General features: G+C 36.0%; 1 protein-coding gene and 1 pseudogene across 1 annotated transcript in view; one reads left to right on the top strand and one right to left on the bottom strand.

The window, feature by feature from the left end:
• The first annotated feature begins 2,088 nt into the window (after positions 1 to 2,088).
• LOC132851636 (cytochrome c oxidase subunit 5A, mitochondrial-like) lies at positions 2,089 to 3,789 on the top strand (annotated as a pseudogene).
• A 3,998-nt stretch (positions 3,790 to 7,787) lies between these two features.
• Positions 7,788 to 21,107, bottom strand: part of LOC132851635 (uncharacterized) — a 33,709-nt gene continuing 20,389 nt past the window's right edge. The window contains exons 45-91 of the mRNA XM_060878604.1: positions 20,899 to 21,097; positions 20,710 to 20,823; positions 20,474 to 20,587; positions 20,263 to 20,351; positions 19,944 to 20,142; positions 19,754 to 19,867; positions 19,519 to 19,632; positions 19,308 to 19,396; positions 18,989 to 19,187; positions 18,798 to 18,911; positions 18,562 to 18,675; positions 18,351 to 18,439; positions 17,983 to 18,181; positions 17,794 to 17,907; positions 17,558 to 17,671; positions 17,347 to 17,435; positions 16,978 to 17,176; positions 16,789 to 16,902; positions 16,553 to 16,666; positions 16,342 to 16,430; positions 16,023 to 16,221; positions 15,832 to 15,945; positions 15,596 to 15,709; positions 15,385 to 15,473; positions 15,017 to 15,215; positions 14,828 to 14,941; positions 14,592 to 14,705; positions 14,381 to 14,469; positions 14,063 to 14,261; positions 13,872 to 13,985; positions 13,636 to 13,749; positions 13,426 to 13,514; positions 13,058 to 13,256; positions 12,867 to 12,980; positions 12,627 to 12,740; positions 12,418 to 12,506; positions 12,052 to 12,250; positions 11,862 to 11,975; positions 11,618 to 11,731; positions 11,413 to 11,501; positions 11,061 to 11,247; positions 10,826 to 10,939; positions 9,551 to 9,664; positions 9,347 to 9,435; positions 8,995 to 9,181; positions 8,760 to 8,873; positions 7,788 to 8,674 (exon numbers count right to left, since the gene is read on the bottom strand). Coding sequence (XP_060734587.1) covers positions 8,657 to 8,674; positions 8,760 to 8,873; positions 8,995 to 9,181; positions 9,347 to 9,435; positions 9,551 to 9,664; positions 10,826 to 10,939; positions 11,061 to 11,247; positions 11,413 to 11,501; positions 11,618 to 11,731; positions 11,862 to 11,975; positions 12,052 to 12,250; positions 12,418 to 12,506; positions 12,627 to 12,740; positions 12,867 to 12,980; positions 13,058 to 13,256; positions 13,426 to 13,514; positions 13,636 to 13,749; positions 13,872 to 13,985; positions 14,063 to 14,261; positions 14,381 to 14,469; positions 14,592 to 14,705; positions 14,828 to 14,941; positions 15,017 to 15,215; positions 15,385 to 15,473; positions 15,596 to 15,709; positions 15,832 to 15,945; positions 16,023 to 16,221; positions 16,342 to 16,430; positions 16,553 to 16,666; positions 16,789 to 16,902; positions 16,978 to 17,176; positions 17,347 to 17,435; positions 17,558 to 17,671; positions 17,794 to 17,907; positions 17,983 to 18,181; positions 18,351 to 18,439; positions 18,562 to 18,675; positions 18,798 to 18,911; positions 18,989 to 19,187; positions 19,308 to 19,396; positions 19,519 to 19,632; positions 19,754 to 19,867; positions 19,944 to 20,142; positions 20,263 to 20,351; positions 20,474 to 20,587; positions 20,710 to 20,823; positions 20,899 to 21,097 — 5,983 coding nt within the window. The 3' untranslated portion in view covers positions 7,788 to 8,656. The remainder of the gene's footprint in view (positions 8,675 to 8,759; positions 8,874 to 8,994; positions 9,182 to 9,346; positions 9,436 to 9,550; positions 9,665 to 10,825; positions 10,940 to 11,060; positions 11,248 to 11,412; positions 11,502 to 11,617; positions 11,732 to 11,861; positions 11,976 to 12,051; positions 12,251 to 12,417; positions 12,507 to 12,626; positions 12,741 to 12,866; positions 12,981 to 13,057; positions 13,257 to 13,425; positions 13,515 to 13,635; positions 13,750 to 13,871; positions 13,986 to 14,062; positions 14,262 to 14,380; positions 14,470 to 14,591; positions 14,706 to 14,827; positions 14,942 to 15,016; positions 15,216 to 15,384; positions 15,474 to 15,595; positions 15,710 to 15,831; positions 15,946 to 16,022; positions 16,222 to 16,341; positions 16,431 to 16,552; positions 16,667 to 16,788; positions 16,903 to 16,977; positions 17,177 to 17,346; positions 17,436 to 17,557; positions 17,672 to 17,793; positions 17,908 to 17,982; positions 18,182 to 18,350; positions 18,440 to 18,561; positions 18,676 to 18,797; positions 18,912 to 18,988; positions 19,188 to 19,307; positions 19,397 to 19,518; positions 19,633 to 19,753; positions 19,868 to 19,943; positions 20,143 to 20,262; positions 20,352 to 20,473; positions 20,588 to 20,709; positions 20,824 to 20,898; positions 21,098 to 21,107) is intronic.

Raw genomic sequence — 21,107 nt, 5'->3', positions numbered from 1 at the left:
ATTTGAGCATAAAAGCAGTAATTTCCACCCTAGAAAATGCTTATAAAGTTTGTAAATGAAAAAGTTACCTTCCAGGCCCTACTAGGCAGCATGGCTATCTACCAACTGAAGATGAATGTATATAGGATGTTAGTAAGTGTGCCTACTGTATTTGTGCTGGGGAACAAAAACCAGCTAATTCTGGGCATAAAGGTCCAACCTTAGTCAACTGAAGCAGACTCTTGAGTACTGGAAGGTTACGCAACAACCTGGAACAATGAGCCAGCTAGAAAGAAGGTCAGTAAGAAAGACAAATACTCTGCCATTAATTCTGTAAAAACTTGCAGAGGTTTAATCTTGACACTCTAGATATAGAGTTATGTGAGGGGTCACCATACTGGAAGAACAAACTGTTACAGCTCATGAAGAAATATAATCAGCACAAGATCTGTAATACTTCAAACTGTTTAAAATTCGGTATGATCCTACATTTCTGGCAAACAAAAGACAATGCAAAAACAATTAAGATCTGAGTTTAAAATCTCTTGATATCTAAGCATATATGAGGCAGTGGAAAATATTTGATTATTTATGGGATGTTGAGAAAAGGGAATAGTTGGTGTTTACCAGCTAATTTTATTTCATCACAGTTGTTTTTTATTTATTTATTTAATATACTTTTTCTGAAAATCCTGCCACTTATACAAACCCTGATGCTGTACTGTATGTAGTTCTGAAGTGTCATCTTACCATGACCATGTTCTCTGCAAAAACTCAAATAAACATTATTCATAAAATAAGAAACATGGGCGCATATTATCCAGTCATAGCACAGACTGTGGAAGGGCTAAGGAGTTGGTCCACCATATTCATCTGTGAGATAACTGACCCTTATAGATTCAATACCGACCTGTCCCTACATACCGACCTGTCCCTACATACCGACCTGTCCCTACATACCGACCTGTCCCTACATACCAACCTGCCCCTACATACCGACCTGTCCCTACATACTGACCTGTCCCTACATACCGACCTGTCCCTACATACCGACCTGTCCCTACATACCGACCTGTCCCTACATACCAACCTGTCCTTACGAGTCGGTATCAAAAACTGAATAAAGTCTTCTCAGGCATAATAAATCAAGAATTTATATAACGTGTTTGTCACGTCACATCCTGTAGTTAGCATGTTACCTAATCCAGTCCATGCCCTTGTGATGACCGAGCGATGAGTTCCACTTAACTCTTTATTTATTCACATAAAATAACCAAATAATATATAATTAAATGTCTTTTTTATAAGTGAGTGAAAGTATTTGAATGTGTGGGGTTATACTTGTCATGTGCACTAACTCATTTTTTTTAAAGTTATTTAATATCACTGAAAACAAAGAGGCTTTTTTTGTACATTCAGGATTTTCTTGAACAAAGCTGTAAAACTTTAAAGGTTGTTTAAATACATCACGGTTTCTAGATATCACAGGATTAATCAGCTTTAAACTTGAATTAAAACGAAAGTAAAATTGACAAAAATCTTCCGTGTCGTATCTTTGTCTTGTCTGTGTAAGTATCCTGAAGACTATAGAGGATTCATTCGCATGGGAATTGACATGAATATAAAAGAACAATAATAGTATTAGTGATTATTGTGTCAATTCAGAACAACGCACACATCCTATCGCTTCTCCTGACTGTGTGCATAAGGAGACATACTGATGTTTACGCCCTAAAATAAACCTTGACTTGATTCTACTTCAGATCATATCAGGATTTATCGCAGGAATCGCTGCACGTATCCGGAGCGATCATTGGGTCTAATGCTAGTTCACTACATCAGTTATTTCTCACATTGTTGTTATAAGCTGAAAGTGACAGAGGTTGAGAGGAGAAGGTTGTGGCAGTGTAACTTGACACAAGCAGATTAAACGCATCCTAAAAGGTTTTAGGCGTGCTTGCGTTCCCTGTGTCGAGGATCTTGATCAGGTAAAAATGAATGAAAATGAATTCTAGTCCTTAGTCGACCGTGAGTAACCTTTTGGTCATGCACAACGTGATGGTCCTCTAACAGATCCTCCTTCATATTTTATTATTATAGTGATTATAATGCATCTTAGGTGGTGAATGCTGTGTTATTGTGTGTTTATTTTCTCTTTCCTCAGCCCCTCTGGCCTCCCGAAGCTACTCTCATGCCAAAGCAGAGACAGATGAGGAGTTTGATGCTCGCTGGGTCACTTACTTCAGCAAGCCCAACCTTGATGACTGGGAACTTAGGAAAGGTAAAGTGTAAGGTGCATGCTGCTTTGGTCAGTGGCCTAATTTTTTGTAGATTGCTGTGTTATAAGAGGAGAAAATCATGATGCAAATTTTAGTTTAAGGCTTTACTCAGTTTGTAAAAGCATTTATTTGTTAGCTTTACAAAAATAATTAGCCTGTCATCAGCTCGATCCATTTATCCACATTTCCTCAACTAATCCAACGCTTTAGTGATAAGTGACATGACATGCAGCTAAGTACGGTGACCCATACTCAGAATTTGTTCTCTGCATTCAACCCTTCCAAAGTGCACACACACAGCAGTGAACACACACACACCGTGAACACACACCCGGAGCAGTGGGCAGTTATTTATTCTGCGGCGCCTCCGGGGAGAAGTTGAGGGGGGTTCGGTGCTTTGCACAAGTGCACCTCAGTCGTGGTATTGCCGGCCCGAGACTCGAACCCACAACCTTAGGGTTAGGAGTCAAACTCTCTAACCATTAGGCCACACCTTCCCTTTATGTATGCATTAACAATAACATGCCTTTTATTTTCTTTCAAATTTTGATTCTCAGGTGTGAACACTCTGATCGGCTATGACCTGGTCCCTGAACCAAAGATTCTTGACTCTGCACTGAGAGCCACTGACTTGCACTGACTTGGCCAGTGCAGTCCGCATCTTAGAAGCAGTGAAGGTGTGTGTGAAATCAAGCACCATTCATGTCCATTTATCACCAGATTTAAACAGTACTAAACTTTTTCAGGATGACTTGTTTTAATCTTTTAAATAATTGTAAGATTTTTTTCTTTTTAAAGAATCCTCCCACAAACCACTCCATGTTTGCAGATTACAGATTAAGCTTTTAGAACACTCCGTGTTTGTAGATACAGATTAAGCTTTTAGAAATTCTTTTTTTTCTGTCTGCTCCACTCAACAACTTGTCTTATTAATCGCTTTCTCAGGATAAATCTGGACCATCTGGATCTGGACCAAATCTATCCATACATGATTCAAGAGCTTTGCCCCACCCTTATGGAGCTGGGCATCTCGACCCCTGAGGAACTTGGCATTGATAAAGCCTAAACAGGTGCATTTATTTATGTCATTTGCATTGTCTTTTGTTGCCTGAATCGTGCTTCATTAATTAGTTTTTTATTTGTTTTAACATTTGGCCTCAGCAACAACATAAAAAAACACCTTTTGCAGTTAAATCTTATTGACCGTATGATCACTTGATCTCTGGAGCAGCATGAAACTCAGACTTTCCAGCTTGTGCACATTTTTTGTAGGACCAATGCATTTTAACATAGGAGTATCCTGGTACAGGATAAACACTAAAGATACAAGCAATCTTTTTTTTCCTTGACTCACCTTTTTTTTTTTTTTTTTTTTTTTTTTTTTTTAAATGGTTGGTAATATTTTAATCTCATCCTCAACAGGTCTATACGTCTGAAGTCATTGCACTTGTTTCCCAACGTCCTGGTTTCATGAAGTTAAGTGATGTGTAACACCTCGAACTTTTGACTTAATAAACAGAGCAATATTTAACTTGGTGTGGGCTTTTTCTTAGTTCATGTGTTGTCACCCTTCCAAAGGTGCATTCAAATCATATAACATACTGAACAGTTTGATGTTTGCCATCATGGGTTATCCTAAATTATTATTACAAAACATTAAAAATGTTTTTTGTTATTCATACTATTTAATTATTATTACTATTTATTATATTTTCCTTTACTTCTGGAAATCCACATGTAGATATGCATACATATTAATCATACAGTATAACCACTTCCAAGCCAAACTTGTACACTAACTTACCAAAACACTAAGTTAGTAAGCTTGTTGAAAAGGAGTTATGTATAAATACAATGATATTTCTCAGGTCCAAGACTTCTGTATACAGATGAAGCTATTACCTGATGAAAGGGTGAGACTTGGGCATGAACATGGTTTAATCGTGTTCATCCACAACAATCTTTAAAGCATCCATGTGGGATCATCCACAGAAATCGTTAGGGGATCCATGTGGGATCATCCACCGAAATCTTTAGGGGATCCATGTGGGATCATCCACAGAAATCTTTAGGGGATCCATGTCCAATCTTATGCACAAAGGGCCGGTGTGGGTGCAAGTTTTCATTCTAACCAAGCAGAAGCCGCATCAGAGTATATTAAAAGCCAAGAACAACTGATTAAACAGGTGGAATCAGGTGTGGCTTCTGCTTGGTTGAACTCAAGCTAAAATATGATCTACCAAAATGATACTACACACACACGCACACACACAAGCATTGGGCATTGCAATTCATTAGACAAAACAAAATCCAGACAAAACAAAAGCTACTCATTTGTAAATATTTCACACTTGCTATATGCATTTGTCCAGCTGGGGGCAAAATCTGATCACACACACACACACACACACACACACACACACACACACACACACACACAGTCAAACACTGTTCAAAGAATTGGGCATTGCATTTCTGTTGGCCTCTAGACAAAACAAAGGCTACACATTTGTAAAAGTTTCACACACACACACACACACACACACATGTTCATATTTCTATAAAGAAGTTCAAAAATAAAATGCATATGTTTTGCAAATCATATTTGTTTCCTCTCTAAATTTAGTTGCATCAGTCGGCTTTGGCCTGGAGATATGCTGAGTAGGGTTGGGTATCAAAAGAAATTTTCCGATTCCGGTTCCAGTTCTGCCTTACTATTCCCGGTTCTGATTCCGATTCCATAATAAATGAAATGTGAAAAATAATGCACAATACTTAAACAATTCCATTTGTGTTTATTAATCACTCTTTAAATATTTTAAACAGAGCATTTCAATTCATATCAATTTAAATTTAAATAAATCCAACATCAAATTTAACATCCAGAATTACAACATAGCAAAACAGTTAGCAATTTTTCTGAAGAAAAATTAACGTCTGCTTTCTCTGGGAGAAGACGAGACCTTTCCTGGCTTATTGTATCTCCAGCTGTGGAGAAAACCCTCTCAGATTTGCTTCATTGTTGTAGCTTTGGAAATGAATCCACACTTTAGACTTTTTTTAGACATGTTTAACACAAAGCGTACCTCAGCACAGCAGCGCGAGTGACTGATTTCTGTGGTAAGCAGTGATGTGCGGATCGATACTAAAGTATCCATATTTACGATCCCAACGTCTCCTGCTCTAGTATCGATTCTCATATAAAAAGATCGATATTTAAACTCAGTAATTTGGAGTGAGTGTTTATGTTATAAGTAACTTTGCTGTCACCAGAAAAGTCTAATTATATCCGGTTAGTGGAAGGAACTACATCTCCTTCCGCTGGTCAGGTGTGTGTGCACTGCGGCTCTGTGACGAAGCCGACCGCTGCAGCCCTTTTTTTTCCTGCTACGAAGACTGCAGACTGAAGAGTGACTATGGCTGTGCGCAAAAGGAGTCATGTCTGGCTGTATTTTAGCTGTAAAGACAGCAGTGACGCTGTGTGTGATGTGTGTGGAAAGACAGTGAAATACAATCGTAACACTACAAACCTCGCTAAACATCTGAGGGTAAGTCATAAGAGTGAATATAATGATACAATGGAACGGCGGTCTAAGGAGGAGGTCCAGGGCGAGAAGACGCAATATATATAAACGTCTGTGCCCAAGACAGACTTCAATCAGTGAGTCATTTGGCAGAAGTTATCCAGGTACAGAGAGATAGCGTGATAGTCACGTTATCACTGACTGTGGGGAAGTTATTCACGTCTGTTAAGGCTTTAGTTTTTTAATGTTCAAGAGTTCACCGGAATCCCAGCATTCTTACAACAAGCTAACAGAAAGCAGTTTGTTCAAATAGAAAATACTAGTGAAACATGAAGTAAGCTATCCTAATGAAATAAATGCAACGAGTAGCTTTCCCGAGATCAGTGCTAAGAGTGTATTGAGAGAGGCTGTGACCACACATTTATTTCCAGGTAGTGCCATCTTAAAAAAAAAAAAAATTACGTTAAAGCTCAGAAAAAACAGTTAAGTTTTCTAAGTTAATTTTTGAATAGATCATTAATTTTTTGCACACATCATCATGAAAGAACAGCAAAAAGTGGATATGGAATATTTTGTGACAAGGTTAAGAGTCAAATTTTTTTATTTGTGTGTAATTTTGAGATTTTCTTTATAATTAAATAATATGAGAGTAGTTTATTGTCTTGTCATTATGCAGCTATAATTTGGAATTGGTAAGCCTACAGCCTACTTTTTTTACTTTACGTTAAACTAGTTGTCATATCACACTACACATAAAATACGTAAAAAGTATTGGTATCGGTATCGGCAATACCAGCCTGGGTATTACTTGGTATCGGATCGAATAGGAATTAAGTGGTATCGCACATCACTAGTGGTAAGCTGCGTTAATTTGGTTGCGTGACTGTAAAACAATTAATATTCATGAGGTAAGACATGGCTATTTAAAGTGACCGCTCCGAACGCTTTGCCCGTCATCGCATCGGAACCGCGTTTGGAACCGAAACTTAAAAATTCCGCACGGTTCCGGTTCCTTTTAAAAAACAGAACCGGTTCTGAATAAGAATAAGTGTGAATAAGTGTGTGGGTGTGTGTGTCTGTGTAGCCTGTTGTTGGTTGATCAGATGACAGCAGGTGGGCAAAATAGATATTACAAGTGTAAAATAGATATTACACACAGAATGGTGATCATTGTAGAATTTTTGATTTATAAGCATTCAAGTTAATTTGGCCTGGAAAAAAACAGGTTTTATTATTTGCTGACATTAAAAATGGTCAAAATGGATTCAAAACAATATCCTGCCTTTGAAATATACCAGCCTGTAATTGTGCACCAACTTTTCTGCCTCTAGAGTGAAAATAATTCAAAATTTCTGTTTTTTTTTTTTTACTAAAAAATGAGGCATTTTTGTATATAAATAAGGTTTATTATACCAAATATACATTTTTTTTTGCAAAATATATGTTAATATGTTGGAAACAAGTTAGACTAAAAAGGTGAAAAAAAAATGGCTATCATATATAGTTAATTTTTTTATAAGCAGTCAAAACAGACAAGGTCATGTTGACTCGGCGCTCCTAATTTGCATAGGAGGAAAATACAAGGGTTCTAAAAGTTCTAACTAAGAATCTTATCTTAAGATCAACTTTTATCGTAGAGAGAGGGCGGGGCTTAACCTCATTACTAGGTGACACATTCTTTTGAAGACTGATTGGTTGTCAAATATAATGTAAATTTAAAAATCTTTGACACAGCGTAGAAATGTAATGGAACCAAATTATACGATTTCTTCTGCTATGGCATTTCGGCTCCATTTCTGTAATGTTAGCATATCTCTAAATGCCACAGCCGCAGATGCTTTATAAATACATTTTATCTTTACTAGGATTTTCTAGGAGCAATTATTCAGAAAGATTTTTCATGAATACTGGTGTATTTTTTAAGAATTTAAATGATTGGAATAGAGAAGTTTGTTATTGAATTTTTTAGTGAAAAACAAAAAATCATGAGACTGAACCATCAGAATACCTGAAGTTGTTTTTATTTAGAATTAACAGAGAAATTCAGCAGTAAATCAGTTTAAAGATTTCCATTTTCAGCACAAATTAAGCCATAATCCAGAAGAAGGTAAAACACACCATAGCTCCTAAAAGGTATTTTAATCTAAAACAGGAGTAAATATGAATAACCAATGTTTGCCCCTTAGCCCATAAGACAAGTGAAAGAAAAGTAACATTATGTTCCCTGATTCCCTCCTTTGAGTCTCTCTAACTGAGAATCATAAAGCAAGCTTAAAAATATTAAAGCCTTTCTAGTGTAGTGTTGCACAGACAAGCTACCCTTCAACAAATATCTGCCCAGAAGTTAATTTGTAGCTTCTGGACGGCCTTATCACATCATTCTGCATTTCTGCATAGAAAAAAAAATAAAAATTTGTCTCCATTGTCACGAGAAGTATCCAAACAGGCCTCGCAGCAAATTTATTATGAATCAAAAACTTTAAAGTAAATGTCTGACCTGAGATGGTATAGTATTTAAAAATTACCTTGGATTTTTGTTTTCTGGACATTGATGTATAATTGTTACATATAAGGGTAATTAGCAAATAATATTATGAATATAATTGTCTGTAAATGTCTGAAAACTAAGGAAGTTGAGGCAGTGTGCTTTAAATTGTTAAGATTTCTGTTGATCAGACTGGTTGGTAAAATGTCTAGTGTAGAATCGCATCATGTCCCAAATTGTATAGTTTGTACAAAAACAATGATAACAAGGTAATATCAAATTTAACAAGAGATTATTTTGACATCTATCCACACTTTCAAAAAAATTACTGCTGCAAAATTTTCAGCCTTTGGAACATCTTGCCCATGTGTGCTTTGCCCATTTATAATTTATGCAATTCTCCAGTTCTGATAAAAAGAAAAATAGAAATGTGTTAATTAATGGAACTACTAGATCGAACATTTTTAAGAGAACGAAACATGTTTTACTTACTTCAACAAAACCAATGAGCTGAATGGAAACGTCTCCGTGAACAAAAATTTCAGAAACTTTCTCTAAAGGAATGCGATGCTTAAATGTGCAGTGGCGTAATCCGTTCACCATAACCTGTAAGAGCATGGAAATGTTTTACAGTATATTTTGAATAATTTATGCAACAGACCTCATAACCTTTAGATTTAAATACAAAATGTCTGACTGGTAAATTGGAATTATCATAAAAACACACCAGATATTCTTCAGAGTTGAAGCCTACAATCACTTGGAAGGCTCCTCCCTTGGTGAAGGGTTTATCAGGTGCCATTTCCTGTTTATCCCAGTTTCCATTTCTAAAGCTGTTCAGAATGGTATGTTGACCCATTTGAGGTTTGTAATGAAAAGCGATGTCTTTGTCAACGGAGAAATCTATTGTAAATCTGGAAGGAAAAACAAAAATGTTTCAAATATCTAACTATCTATTCTAAACAACAGTGTGTAAGGCAGATAAAACATGCATGTGAAGTTTTACTCTTCACTGTTCTGTGGTTGCAGTATGTGTACATCATTTTTATATTTCCATTAAACTCAGCTTCAAACCATACCGCTTGCCATCTGGAAGAACAGTCCCTTGTAAGAATAAAGCCATATTTGTTTTACTCCCTCCTGGTATTTTACACAGATAGGGAACTGCCTGAAAACAGCACACATTAAAAAACAAATTACTTTTGCCCGTTGTTATAGATTATGTCAGAAGACTGAATTCTTCCTGCCATTTTGCAGCATTTATATTGTATTGCTTAACTTACTGGGTTGCTGATTGGTTGTGAAATCTGGAAAGGTGTGGATCCAAGCATTATGGATACACTCTGTGGGACTGGGATTTTCTGAAGTTCCATAAAGAATGAAGAACTACTCCAGCCCTGGAGATAAAAGTAAAAAAAGTTTCAGGTTCGTTGAAGTTTCAGTAGAAAAAATAATGATAACAAACAATAACCATGTAATTAGTTTGCGTCTATGCTTTTAATGGGACAAAACTGTCAAACATAGATATATAAAACCAAACATGAGCTTGGAAAGACCTCCAGGGATTTCAAGTGTTGAAACTTTCTCTAAAGGTATGCGATGCTTAAACATACAATTCAGCAGTAAATCAGTTTAACAAAGATTTCCATTTCCAGCACAAATTAAGCCGTAATCAGAAGAAGGTAAAAAGCACCATAGCTCCTAAAAGGTATTCTAATCTAAAACAGGAGTAAATATGAATAACCAATGTTTGCCCCTTAGCCCATAAGACAAGTGAAAGAAAAGTAACATTATGTTCCCTGAATCCCTCCTTTGAGTCTCTCTAACTGAAAATCATAAAGGAAGCTTAACAATATTAAAGCTTTTCTATTGTAGTGTTGCACAGACAAGCTACCCTTCAACAAATATCTGCCCAGAAGTTAATTTGTAGCTTCTGGACGGCCTTATCACATCATTCTGAATTTCTGCATAGAAAAAAAATGATTTTTTTTTTTTGACTCCATTGTCACGAGAAGTATCCAAACAGGCCTCACAGCAAATTTATTATGAATCAAAAACTTTAAAGTAAATGTCTGACCTGAGATGGTATAGTATTTAAAAATTACCTTGGATTTTTGTTTTCTGGACATTGATGTATAATTGTTACATATAAGGGTAATTAGCAAATAATATTATGAATATAATTGTCTGTAAATGTCTGAAAACTAAGGAAGTTGAGGCAGTGTGCTTTAAATTGTTAAGATTTCTGTTGATTAGACTGGTAGGTAAAATGTCTAGTGTAGAATCGCATCATGTCCCAAATTGTATAGTTTGTACAAAAAAAATTGATTACAATGTAATATCAAATTTAACAAGAGATTATTTTGACGTCTATCCACACTTTCAAAAAAATTATTGCTGCAAAACTTTCAGCATTTGGAACATCTTGCCCTTGTGTGCTTTGCCCATTTTTAATTTGTTCAATTCTCTAGTTTTAATTAACAGAAAAATAGAAATGTGTTAATTAATGGAACTACTAGATCGAACATTTTTAAGAGAATGAAACATGTTTTACTTACTTCAACAAAACCAATGAGCTGAATGGCAACGTCTCCGTGAACAAAAATTTCAGAAACTTTCTCTAAAGGAATGCGATGCTTAAATGTGCAGTGGCGTAATCCGTTCACAATAACCTGTAAGAGCATGGAAATGTTTTACAGTATATTTTGAATAATTTATGCAACAGACCTCATAACCTTTAGATTTAAATACAAAATGTCTGACTGGTAAATTGGAATTATCATAAAAACACACCAGATATTCCTCAGAGTTGAAGCCTACAATCACTTGGAAGGCTCCTCCCTTGGTGAAGGGTTTATCAGGTGCCATTTCCTGTTTATCCCAGTTTCCATTTCTAAAGCTGTTCAGAATGGTATGTTGACCCATTTGAGGTTTGTAATGAAAAGCGATGTCTTTGTCAACAGAGAAATCTATTGTAAATCTGGAAGGAAAAACAAAAATGTTTCAAATATCTAACTATCTATTCTAAACAACAGTGTGTAAGGCAGATAAAACATGCATGTGAAGTTTTACTCTTCACTGTTCTGTGGTTGCAGTATGTGTACATCATTTTTATATTTCCATTAAACTCAGCTTCAAACCATACCGCTTGCCATCTGGAAGAACAGTCCCTTGTAAGAATAAAGCCATATTTGTTTTACTCCCTCCTGGTATTTTACACAGATAGGGAACTGCCTGAAGACAGCACACATTAAAAAAACAAATTAGTTTTGCCCATTGCTATAGATTATGTCAGATGACTGAATTCTTCCTGCCATTTTGCAGCATTTATATTGTGTTGCTTAACTTACTGGGTTGCTGATTGGTTGTGAAATCTGGAAAGGTGTGGATCCAAGCATTATGGATACACTCTGTGGGACTGGGATTTTCTGAAGTTCCATAAAGAATGAAGAAGTACTCCAGCCCTGGAGATAAAAGTAAAAAAGATTTCAGGTTCGTTGAAGTTTCAGCAGAAAAAATTAAAATAATAATAAACAATAACAATATAATTTGTTTGCATCTATGCCATTAATGTGACAAATCTGTTAAACATACATATAAAAAGCCAATCATGAGCTGGGAAAGACCTCCAGGGATTTCAATTGTTGAAACTTTCTCTAAAGGTATGCGATGCTTAAACACACAATGCCTTAATCCATTCACATAGACCTGCAGACAGGAGGAAAAAACAGTTAATGTTGTTCTTTTATTTAAATGAATATCTGTAGATTAGCAAATAAATTACCTCATAACCCTCAGAGTTGAAGGCTACAATCATTTGGAAGTCTCCTCCCTTGGTGAAGGGTTTATCAGATGCAATTTCCTGTTTATCCCAGTTTCCATTACTCAAGCTGTTCAGGGCGGTAAAATCACCAATGCGAGGATTGAAATGAAAAGCGATGTCATCACCAGCAGACGGCCCCGTTTTGAAATTTATAGCAAAACTGTTGAGAAAAACAAACCTTTCAAAAGTCTCTTCTAAACTACAGTGTGTAAGACAAACAAAACATGCATGTGCTCACTATTCAAAGATTTAACTCTTCACTCTTGTGGTTGGAGTATGTGTACATTATGATTTCTATATTTCAAATCACTGGGCATCAAACCGTACGTTTTGGCATCTGGAAGAAGAGTCCCTTGGAAGAATACAGCCATATCTTGTTTAATCCCTCCTGGGATTTTACCCACATAGGGAAATGTCTGGAGAGAGCAGGTATTAAAAAATAATTACTTTTGCTTGTTGTTATAGTGTTGGTTGACATCAAATAGTATTTCTTGAAATCCAGCGTTTGTTTTGATCTTATGTATTGTTCAACTTACTGGGTTGCTGATTGGTTGTGAAATCTGGATAGGTGTGGATCCAAACATTGTGGTTACACTCTGTGTGATTGGAATTTTCTGAATTTCTTTAAAGAATGAAGAAGTACTCCAGCCCTGGAGAAAAAAAATAAAAAAGTTAGCAGGTTCTTTAAGTTTCAGCAGAAAAAATAATAATAAACAATAACCATATAATTAATTTGCATCTTTGCCATTAATTTTAGACAAATCTGTTAAACATACATATATAAAACCAAACATGAGCTTGGAAAGACCTCCAGGGATTTCAATTGTTGAAACTTTTTCTAAAGGTACGCGATGCTTAAACACACAATGCCTTAATCCATTCACATAGACCTGCAGAAAGGAGGAAAAAAACAGTTAATGTTGTTCTATTATTTAAACGAATATCTATAGATTAGCAAATAAATTACCTCATAACCCTCAGAGTTGAAGGCTACAATCATTTGAAAGTCTCCTCCCTTGGTGAAGGGTTGATCAGGTGCAATTTCCTGTTTATCCCAGTTTCCATTACTCAAGCTGTTCAGGGCGGTAAAATCACCAATGCGAGGATTGAAATGAAAAGCGATGTCATCACCAGCAGACGGCCCTGTCTTGAAATTTATTGCAAAGCTGTTGAGAAAAACAAACCTTTCAAATGTCTCTTCTAAACTACAGTGTGTAAGACAAACAAAACATGCATGTGCTCACTATTCAAAGATTTAACTCTTCACTCTTTTGTGGTTGGAGTATGTGTACATTATGATTTCTATATTTCAAATCACTGGGCATCAAACCGTACGTTTTGGCATCTGGAAGAAGAGTCCCTTGGAAAAATACAGCCATATCTTGTTTAATCCCTCCTGGGATTTTACCCACATAGGGAAATGTCTGGAGAGAGCAGGTATTAAAAAAATAATTACTTTTGCTTGTTGTTATAGTGTTGGTTGACATCAAATAGTATTTCTTGAAATCCAGCGTTTGTTTTGATCTTATGTATTGTTCAACTTACTGGGTTGCTGATTGGTTGTGAAATCTGGAAAGGTGTGGATCCAAACATTGTGGTTACACTCTGTGTGATTGGAATTTTCTGAATTTCTTTGAAGAATGAAGAAGTACTCCAGCCCTGGAGAAAAAATAAAAAAATTAGCAGGTTCTTTAAGTTTCAGCAGAAAAAATAATAATAAACAATAACCATATAATTAATTTGCATCTTTGCCATTAATGGGACAAATATGTTAAGCATACATGTATAAAACCAAACATGAGCTGGGAAAGACCTCCAGGGATTTCAATTGTTGAAACTTTTTCTAAAGGTACGCGATGCTTAAACACACAATGCCTTAATCCATTCACATAGACCTGCAGAAAGGATGAAAAAAACAGTTAATGTTGTTCTATTATTTAAACGAATATCTGTAGATTAGCAAATAAATTACCTCATAACCCTCAGAGTTGAAGGCTACAATCATTTGAAAGTCTCCTCCCTTGGTGAAGGGTTGATGAGGTGCAAATTCCTGTTTATCCCAGTTTCCTTTTATGAAGCTGTTCAGGGCGGTAAAATCACCAATGCGAGGATTGAAATGAAAAGCGATGTCATCACCAGCAGACGGCCCCGTTTTGAAATTTATTGCAAAGCTGTTAAGAAACAACAAACAGTTCTCACTATTCAAAGATTTAACTCTTCACTCTTTTGTGGTTGGAGTATGTGTACATTATGATTTCTATATTTCAAATCACTGGGCATCAAACCGTACGTTTTGGCATCTGGAAGAAGAGTCCCTTGGAAGAATACAGCCATATCTTGTTTAATCCATCCTGGTATTTTACCCACGTAGGGAAATGTCTGGAGAGAGCAGGTATTAAAAAAAATTATTAATTTTGCTTGTTGTTATAGTGTTGGTTGACTTTAAAGAGTATTTTCTGCCATCCAGCGTTTGTTTTGATCTTATGTCTTGTTCAACTTACTGTGTTGCTGACTGGTTGTGAAATCTGGAAAGGTGTGGATCCAAACATTGTGGTTACACTCTGTGTGATTGACGTTTTCTGAATTTCTATAAAGAATGAAGAAGTACTCCAGCCCTGGAGATAAAATTAAAAAATCAGCAGGTTCTTTAAGTTTCAGTAGAAAAAATAATAATAAACAATAACCATATAATTAATTTGCATCTATGCCATTAATGGGATAAATATGTTAAACATACATGTATAAAACCAAACATGAGCTGGGAAAGACCTCCAGGGATTTCAATTGTTGAAACTTTCTCTAAAGGTATGCGATGCTTAAACACACAATGCCTTAATCCATTCACATAGACCTGCAGAAAGGAGGAAAAAAAGTTAATGTTGTTCTTTTATTTAAATGAATATCTGTAGATTAGCAAATAAATTACCTCATAACCCTCAGAGTTGAAGGCTACAATCATTTGGAAGTCTCCTCCCTTGGTGAAGGGTTGATCAGGTGCCTTTTCCTGTTCATCCCAGTTTCCTTTTCTGAAGCTGTTCAGGGCGGTACAATCACCAATGCGAGGATTGAAATGAAAAGCGATGTCATCACCAGCAGACGGCCCCGTTTTGAAATTTATGACAAAGCTGTTAAGAAAAACAAACCTTTCAAATGTCTCTTCTAAACTACAGTGTGTAAGACAAGCAAAACTTGCATGTGCTCACTATTCAAAGATTTAACTCTTCACTCTTTGTGGTTGGAGTATGTGTACATTATGATTTCTATATTATAAATCAATGGAGCATCAAACTGTACGTTTTGGCATCTGGAAGAAGAGTCCCTTGGAAGAATACAGCCATATCTTGTTTAATCCATCCTGGTATTTTACCCACGTAGGGAAATGTCTGGAGAGAGCAGGTATTAAAGAAATTCATTACTTTTGCTTGTTGTTATAGTGTTGGTTGATTTTAAAGGGTATTTTCAGCCATCCAGCATTTGTTTTGATCTTATGTCTTGTTCAACTTACTGGGTTGCTGATTGGTTGTGAAATCTGGAAAGGTGTGGATCCAAACATTGTGGTTACACTCTGTGTGATTGGCGTTTTCTGAAGTTCTATAAAGAATGAAGAAGTACTCCAGCCCTGGAGAAAAAATAAAAAAATTAGCAGGTTCTTTAAGTTTCAGCAGAAAAAATAATAATAAACAATAACCATATTATTAATTTGCATCTATGCCATTAATGGGACAAATCTATTAAACATACATATAAAAAACCAAACATCAGCTGGGAAAGACCTCCAGGGATTTCAATTGTTGAAACTTTCTCTAAAGGTATGCGATGCTTAAACACACAATGCCTTAATCCATTCACATAGACCTGCAGAAAGGAGGAAAAAAACAGTTAATGTTGTTCTATTATTTAAATGAATATCTGTAGATTAGCAAATAAATTACCTCATAACCCTCAGAGTTGAAGGCTACAATCATTTGGAAGTCTCCTCCCTTGGTGAAGGGTTGATCAGGTGCCTTTTCCTGTTCATCCCAGTTTCCTTTTCTGAAGCTGTTCAGGGTGGTATATTCACCAATGCGAGGATTGAAATGAAAAGCGATGTCATCACCAGCAGACGGCCCCGTTTTGAAATTTATTGCAAAGCTGTTAAGAAAAAACAAACCGTTCTCACTATTCAAACATTTAACTCTTCACTCTTTTGCGGTTGGAGTATGTGTACATTATGATTTCTATATTATCAATCAATGGAGCATCAAACCGCACGTTTTGGCATCTGGAAGAACAGTCCCTTGGAAGAATACAGCCATATCTTGTTTAATCCATCCTGGTATTTTACCCACGTAGGGAAATGTCTGGAGAGAGCAGGTATTAAAAAAAATTATTAATTTTGCTTGTTGTTATAGTGTTGGTTGACTTTAAAGAGTATTTTCTGCCATCCAGCGTTTGTTTTGATCTTATGTCTTGTTCAACTTACTGTGTTGCTGATTGGTTGTGAAATCTGGAAAGGTGTGGATCCAAACATTGTGGTTACACTCTGTGTGATTGGCGTTTTCTGAATTTCTATAAAGAATGAAGAAGTACTCCAGCCCTGGAGATAAAATTAAAAAATCAGCAGGTTCTTTAAGTTTCAGTAGAAAAAATAATAATAAACAATAACCATATAATTAATTTGCATCTATGCCATTAATGGGATAAATATGTTAAACATACATGTATAAAACCAAACATGAGCTGGGAAAGACCTCCAGGGATTTCAATTGTTGAAACTTTCTCTAAAGGTATGCGATGCTTAAACACACAATGCCTTAATCCATTCACATAGACCTGCAGAAAGGAGGAAAAAAAGTTAATGTTGTTCTTTTATTTAAATGAATATCTGTAGATTAGCAAATAAATTACCTCATAACCCTCAGAGTTGAAGGCTACAATCATTTGGAAGTCTCCTCCCTTGGTGAAGGGTTGATCAGGTGCCTTTTCCTGTTCATCCCAGTTTCCTTTTCTGAAGCTGTTCAGGGCGGTACAATCACCAATGCGAGGATTGAAATGAAAAGCGATGTCATCACCAGCAGCCGGCCCCGTTTTGAAATTTATGACAAAGCTGTTAAGAAAAACAAACCTTTCAAATGTCTCTTCTAAACTACAGTGTGTAAGACAAACAAAACTTGCATGTGCTCACTATTCAAACATTTAACTCTTCACTCTTTTGCGGTTGGAGTATGTGTACATTATGATTTCTATATTATCAATCAATGGAGCATCAAACCGCACGTTTTGGCATCTGGAAGAACAGTCCCTTGGAAGAATACAGCCATATCTTGTTTAATCCATCCTGGTATTTTACCCACGTAGGGAAATGTCTGGAGAGAGCAGGTATTAAAAAAAATTATTAATTTTGCTTGTTGTTATAGTGTTGGTTGACTTTAAAGAGTATTTTCTGCCATCCAGCGTTTGTTTTGATCTTATGTCTTGTTCAACTTACTGTGTTGCTGATTGGTTGTGAAATCTGGAAAGGTGTGGATCCAAACATTGTGGTTACACTCTGTGTGATTGGCGTTTTCTGAATTTCTATAAAGAATGAAGAAGTACTCCAGCCCTGGAGATAAAATTAAAAAATCAGCAGGTTCTTTAAGTTTCAGTAGAAAAAATAATAATAAACAATAACCATATAATTAATTTGCATCTATGCCATTAATGGGATAAATATGTTAAACATACATGTATGAAACCAAACATGAGCTGGGAAAGACCTCCAGGGATTTCAATTGTTGAAACTTTCTCTAAAGGTATGCGATGCTTAAACACACAATGCCTTAATCCATTCACATAGACCTGCAGAAAGGAGGAAAAAAAGTTAATGTTGTTCTTTTATTTAAATGAATATCTGTAGATTAGCAAATAAATTACCTCATAACCCTCAGAGTTGAAGGCTACAATCATTTGGAAGTCTCCTCCCTTGGTGAAGGGTTGATCAGGTGCGTTTTCCTGTTCATCCCAGTTTCCTTTTCTGAAGCTGTTCAGGGCGGTACAATCACCAATGCGAGGATTGAAATGAAAAGCGATGTCATCACCAGCAGACGGCCCCGTTTTGAAATTTATGACAAAGCTGTTAAGAAAAACAAACCTTTCAAATGTCTCTTCTAAACTACAGTGTGTAAGACAAGCAAAACTTGCATGTGCTCACTATTCAAAGATTTAACTCTTCACTCTTTGTGGTTGGAGTATGTGTACATTATGATTTCTATATTATAAATCAATGGAGCATCAAACTGTACGTTTTGGCATCTGGAAGAAGAGTCCCTTGGAAGAATACAGCCATATCTTGTTTAATCCATCCTGGTATTTTACCCACGTAGGGAAATGTCTGGAGAGAGCAGGTATTAAAGAAATTCATTACTTTTGCTTGTTGTTATAGTGTTGGTTGATTTTAAAGGGTATTTTCAGCCATCCAGCATTTGTTTTGATCTTATGTCTTGTTCAACTTACTGGGTTGCTGATTGGTTGTGAAATCTGGAAAGGTGTGGATCCAAACATTGTGGTTACACTCTGTGTGATTGGCGTTTTCTGAAGTTCTATAAAGAATGAAGAAGTACTCCAGCCCTGGAGAAAAAATAAAAAAATTAGCAGGTTCTTTAAGTTTCAGCAGAAAAAATAATAATAAACAATAACCATATTATTAATTTGCATCTATGCCATTAATGGGACAACTCTATTAAACATACATATAAAAAACCAAACATCAGCTGGGAAAGACCTCCAGGGATTTCAATTGTTGAAACTTTTTCTAAAGGTACGCGATGCTTAAACACACAATGCCTTAATCCATTCACATAGACCTGCAGAAAGGATGAAAAAAACAGTTAATGTTGTTCTATTATTTAAATGAATATCTGTAGATTAGCAAATAAATTACCTCATAACCCTCAGAGTTGAAGGCTACAATCATTTGGAAGTCTCCTCCCTTGGTGAAGGGTTGATCAGGTGCCTTTTCCTGTTCATCCCAGTTTCCTTTTCTGAAGCTGTTCAGGGTGGTATATTCACCAATGCGAGGATTGAAATGAAAAGCGATGTCATCACCAGCAGACGGCCCCGTTTTGAAATTTATTGCAAAGCTGTTAAGAAAAAACAAACCGTTCTCACTATTCAAACATTTAACTCTTCACTCTTTTGCGGTTGGAGTATGTGTACATTATGATTTCTATATTATCAATCAATGGAGCATCAAACCGCACGTTTTGGCATCTGGAAGAACAGTCCCTTGGAAGAATACAGCCATATCTTGTTTAATCCATCCTGGTATTTTACCCACGTAGGGAAATGTCTGGAGAGAGCAGGTATTAAAAAAAATTATTAATTTTGCTTGTTGTTATAGTGTTGGTTGACTTTAAAGAGTATTTTCTGCCATCCAGCGTTTGTTTTGATCTTATGTCCTGTTCAACTTACTGTGTTGCTGACTGGTTGTGAAATCTGGAAAGGTGTGGATCCAAACATTGTGGTTACACTCTGTGTGATTGGCGTTTTCTGAATTTCTATAAAGAATGAAGAAGTACTCCAGCCCTGGAGAAAAAATAAAAAATCAGCAGGTTCTTTAAGTTTCAGTAGAAAAAATAATAATAAACAATAACCATATAATTAATTTGCATCTATGCCATTAATGGGATAACTATGTTAAACATACATGTATAAAACCAAACATGAGCTGGGAAAGACCTCCAGGGATTTCAATTGTTGAAACTTTCTCTAAAGGTATGCGATGCTTAAACACACAATGCCTTAATCCATTCACATAGACCTGCAGAAAGGATGAAAAAAAAGTTAATGTTGTTCTTTTATTTAAATGAATATCTGTAGATTAGCAAATAAATTACCTCATAACCCTCAGAGTTGAAGGCTACAATCATTTGGAAGTCTCCTCCCTTGGTGAAGGGTTGATCAGGTGCCTTTTCCTGTTCATCCCAGTTTCCTTTTCTGAAGCTGTTCAGGGCGGTACAATCACCAATGCGAGGATTGAAATGAAAAGCGATGTCATCACCAGCAGACGGCCCCGTTTTGAAATTTATTGCAAAGCTGTTAAGAAAAAACAAACCGTTCTCACTATTCAAACATTTAACTCTTCACTCTTTTGCGGTTGGAGTATGTGTACATTATGATTTCTATATTATCAATCAATGGAGCATCAAACCGCACGTTTTGGCATCTGGAAGAACAGTCCCTTGGAAGAATACAGCCATATCTTGTTTAATCCATCCTGGTATTTTACCCACGTAGGGAAATGTCTGGAGAGAGCAGGTATTAAAAAAAATTATTAATTTTGCTTGTTGTTATAGTGTTGGTTGACTTTAAAGAGTATTTTCTGCCATCCAGCGTTTGTTTTGATCTTATGTCCTGTTCAACTTACTGTGTTGCTGACTGGTTGTGAAATCTGGAAAGGTGTGGATCCAAACATTGTGGTTACACTCTGTGTGATTGGCGTTTTCTGAATTTCTATAAAGAATGAAGAAGTACTCCAGCCCTGGAGATAAAATTAAAAAATCAGCAGGTTCTTTAAGTTTCAGTAGAAAAAATAATAATAAACAATAACCATATAATTAATTTGCATCTATGCCATTAATGGGATAAATATGTTAAACATACATGTATAAAACCAAACATGAGCTGGGAAAGACCTCCAGGGATTTCAATTGTTGAAACTTTCTCTAAAGGTATGCGATGCTTAAACACACAATGCCTTAATCCATTCACATAGACCTGCAGAAAGGAGGAAAAAAAGTTAATGTTGTTCTTTTATTTAAATGAATATCTGTAGATTAGCAAATAAATTACCTCATAACCCTCAGAGTTGAAGGCTACAATCATTTGGAAGTCTCCTCCCTTGGTGAAGGGTTGATCAGGTGCCTTTTCCTGTTCATCCCAGTTTCCTTTTCTGAAGCTGTTCAGGGCGGTACAATCACCAATGCGAGGATTGAAATGAAAAGCGATGTCATCACCAGCAGCCGGCCCCGTTTTGAAATTTATGACAAAGCTGTTAAGAA

The sequence above is a fragment of the Tachysurus vachellii genome, chromosome 9, assembly GCF_030014155.1.
Source record: "Tachysurus vachellii isolate PV-2020 chromosome 9, HZAU_Pvac_v1, whole genome shotgun sequence".
Classification (NCBI taxonomy): domain Eukaryota; kingdom Metazoa; phylum Chordata; class Actinopteri; order Siluriformes; family Bagridae; genus Tachysurus; species Tachysurus vachellii.
Note: the sequence above shows the minus strand (reverse complement) of the source record. Positions and strands in the feature narration are given on the sequence as shown.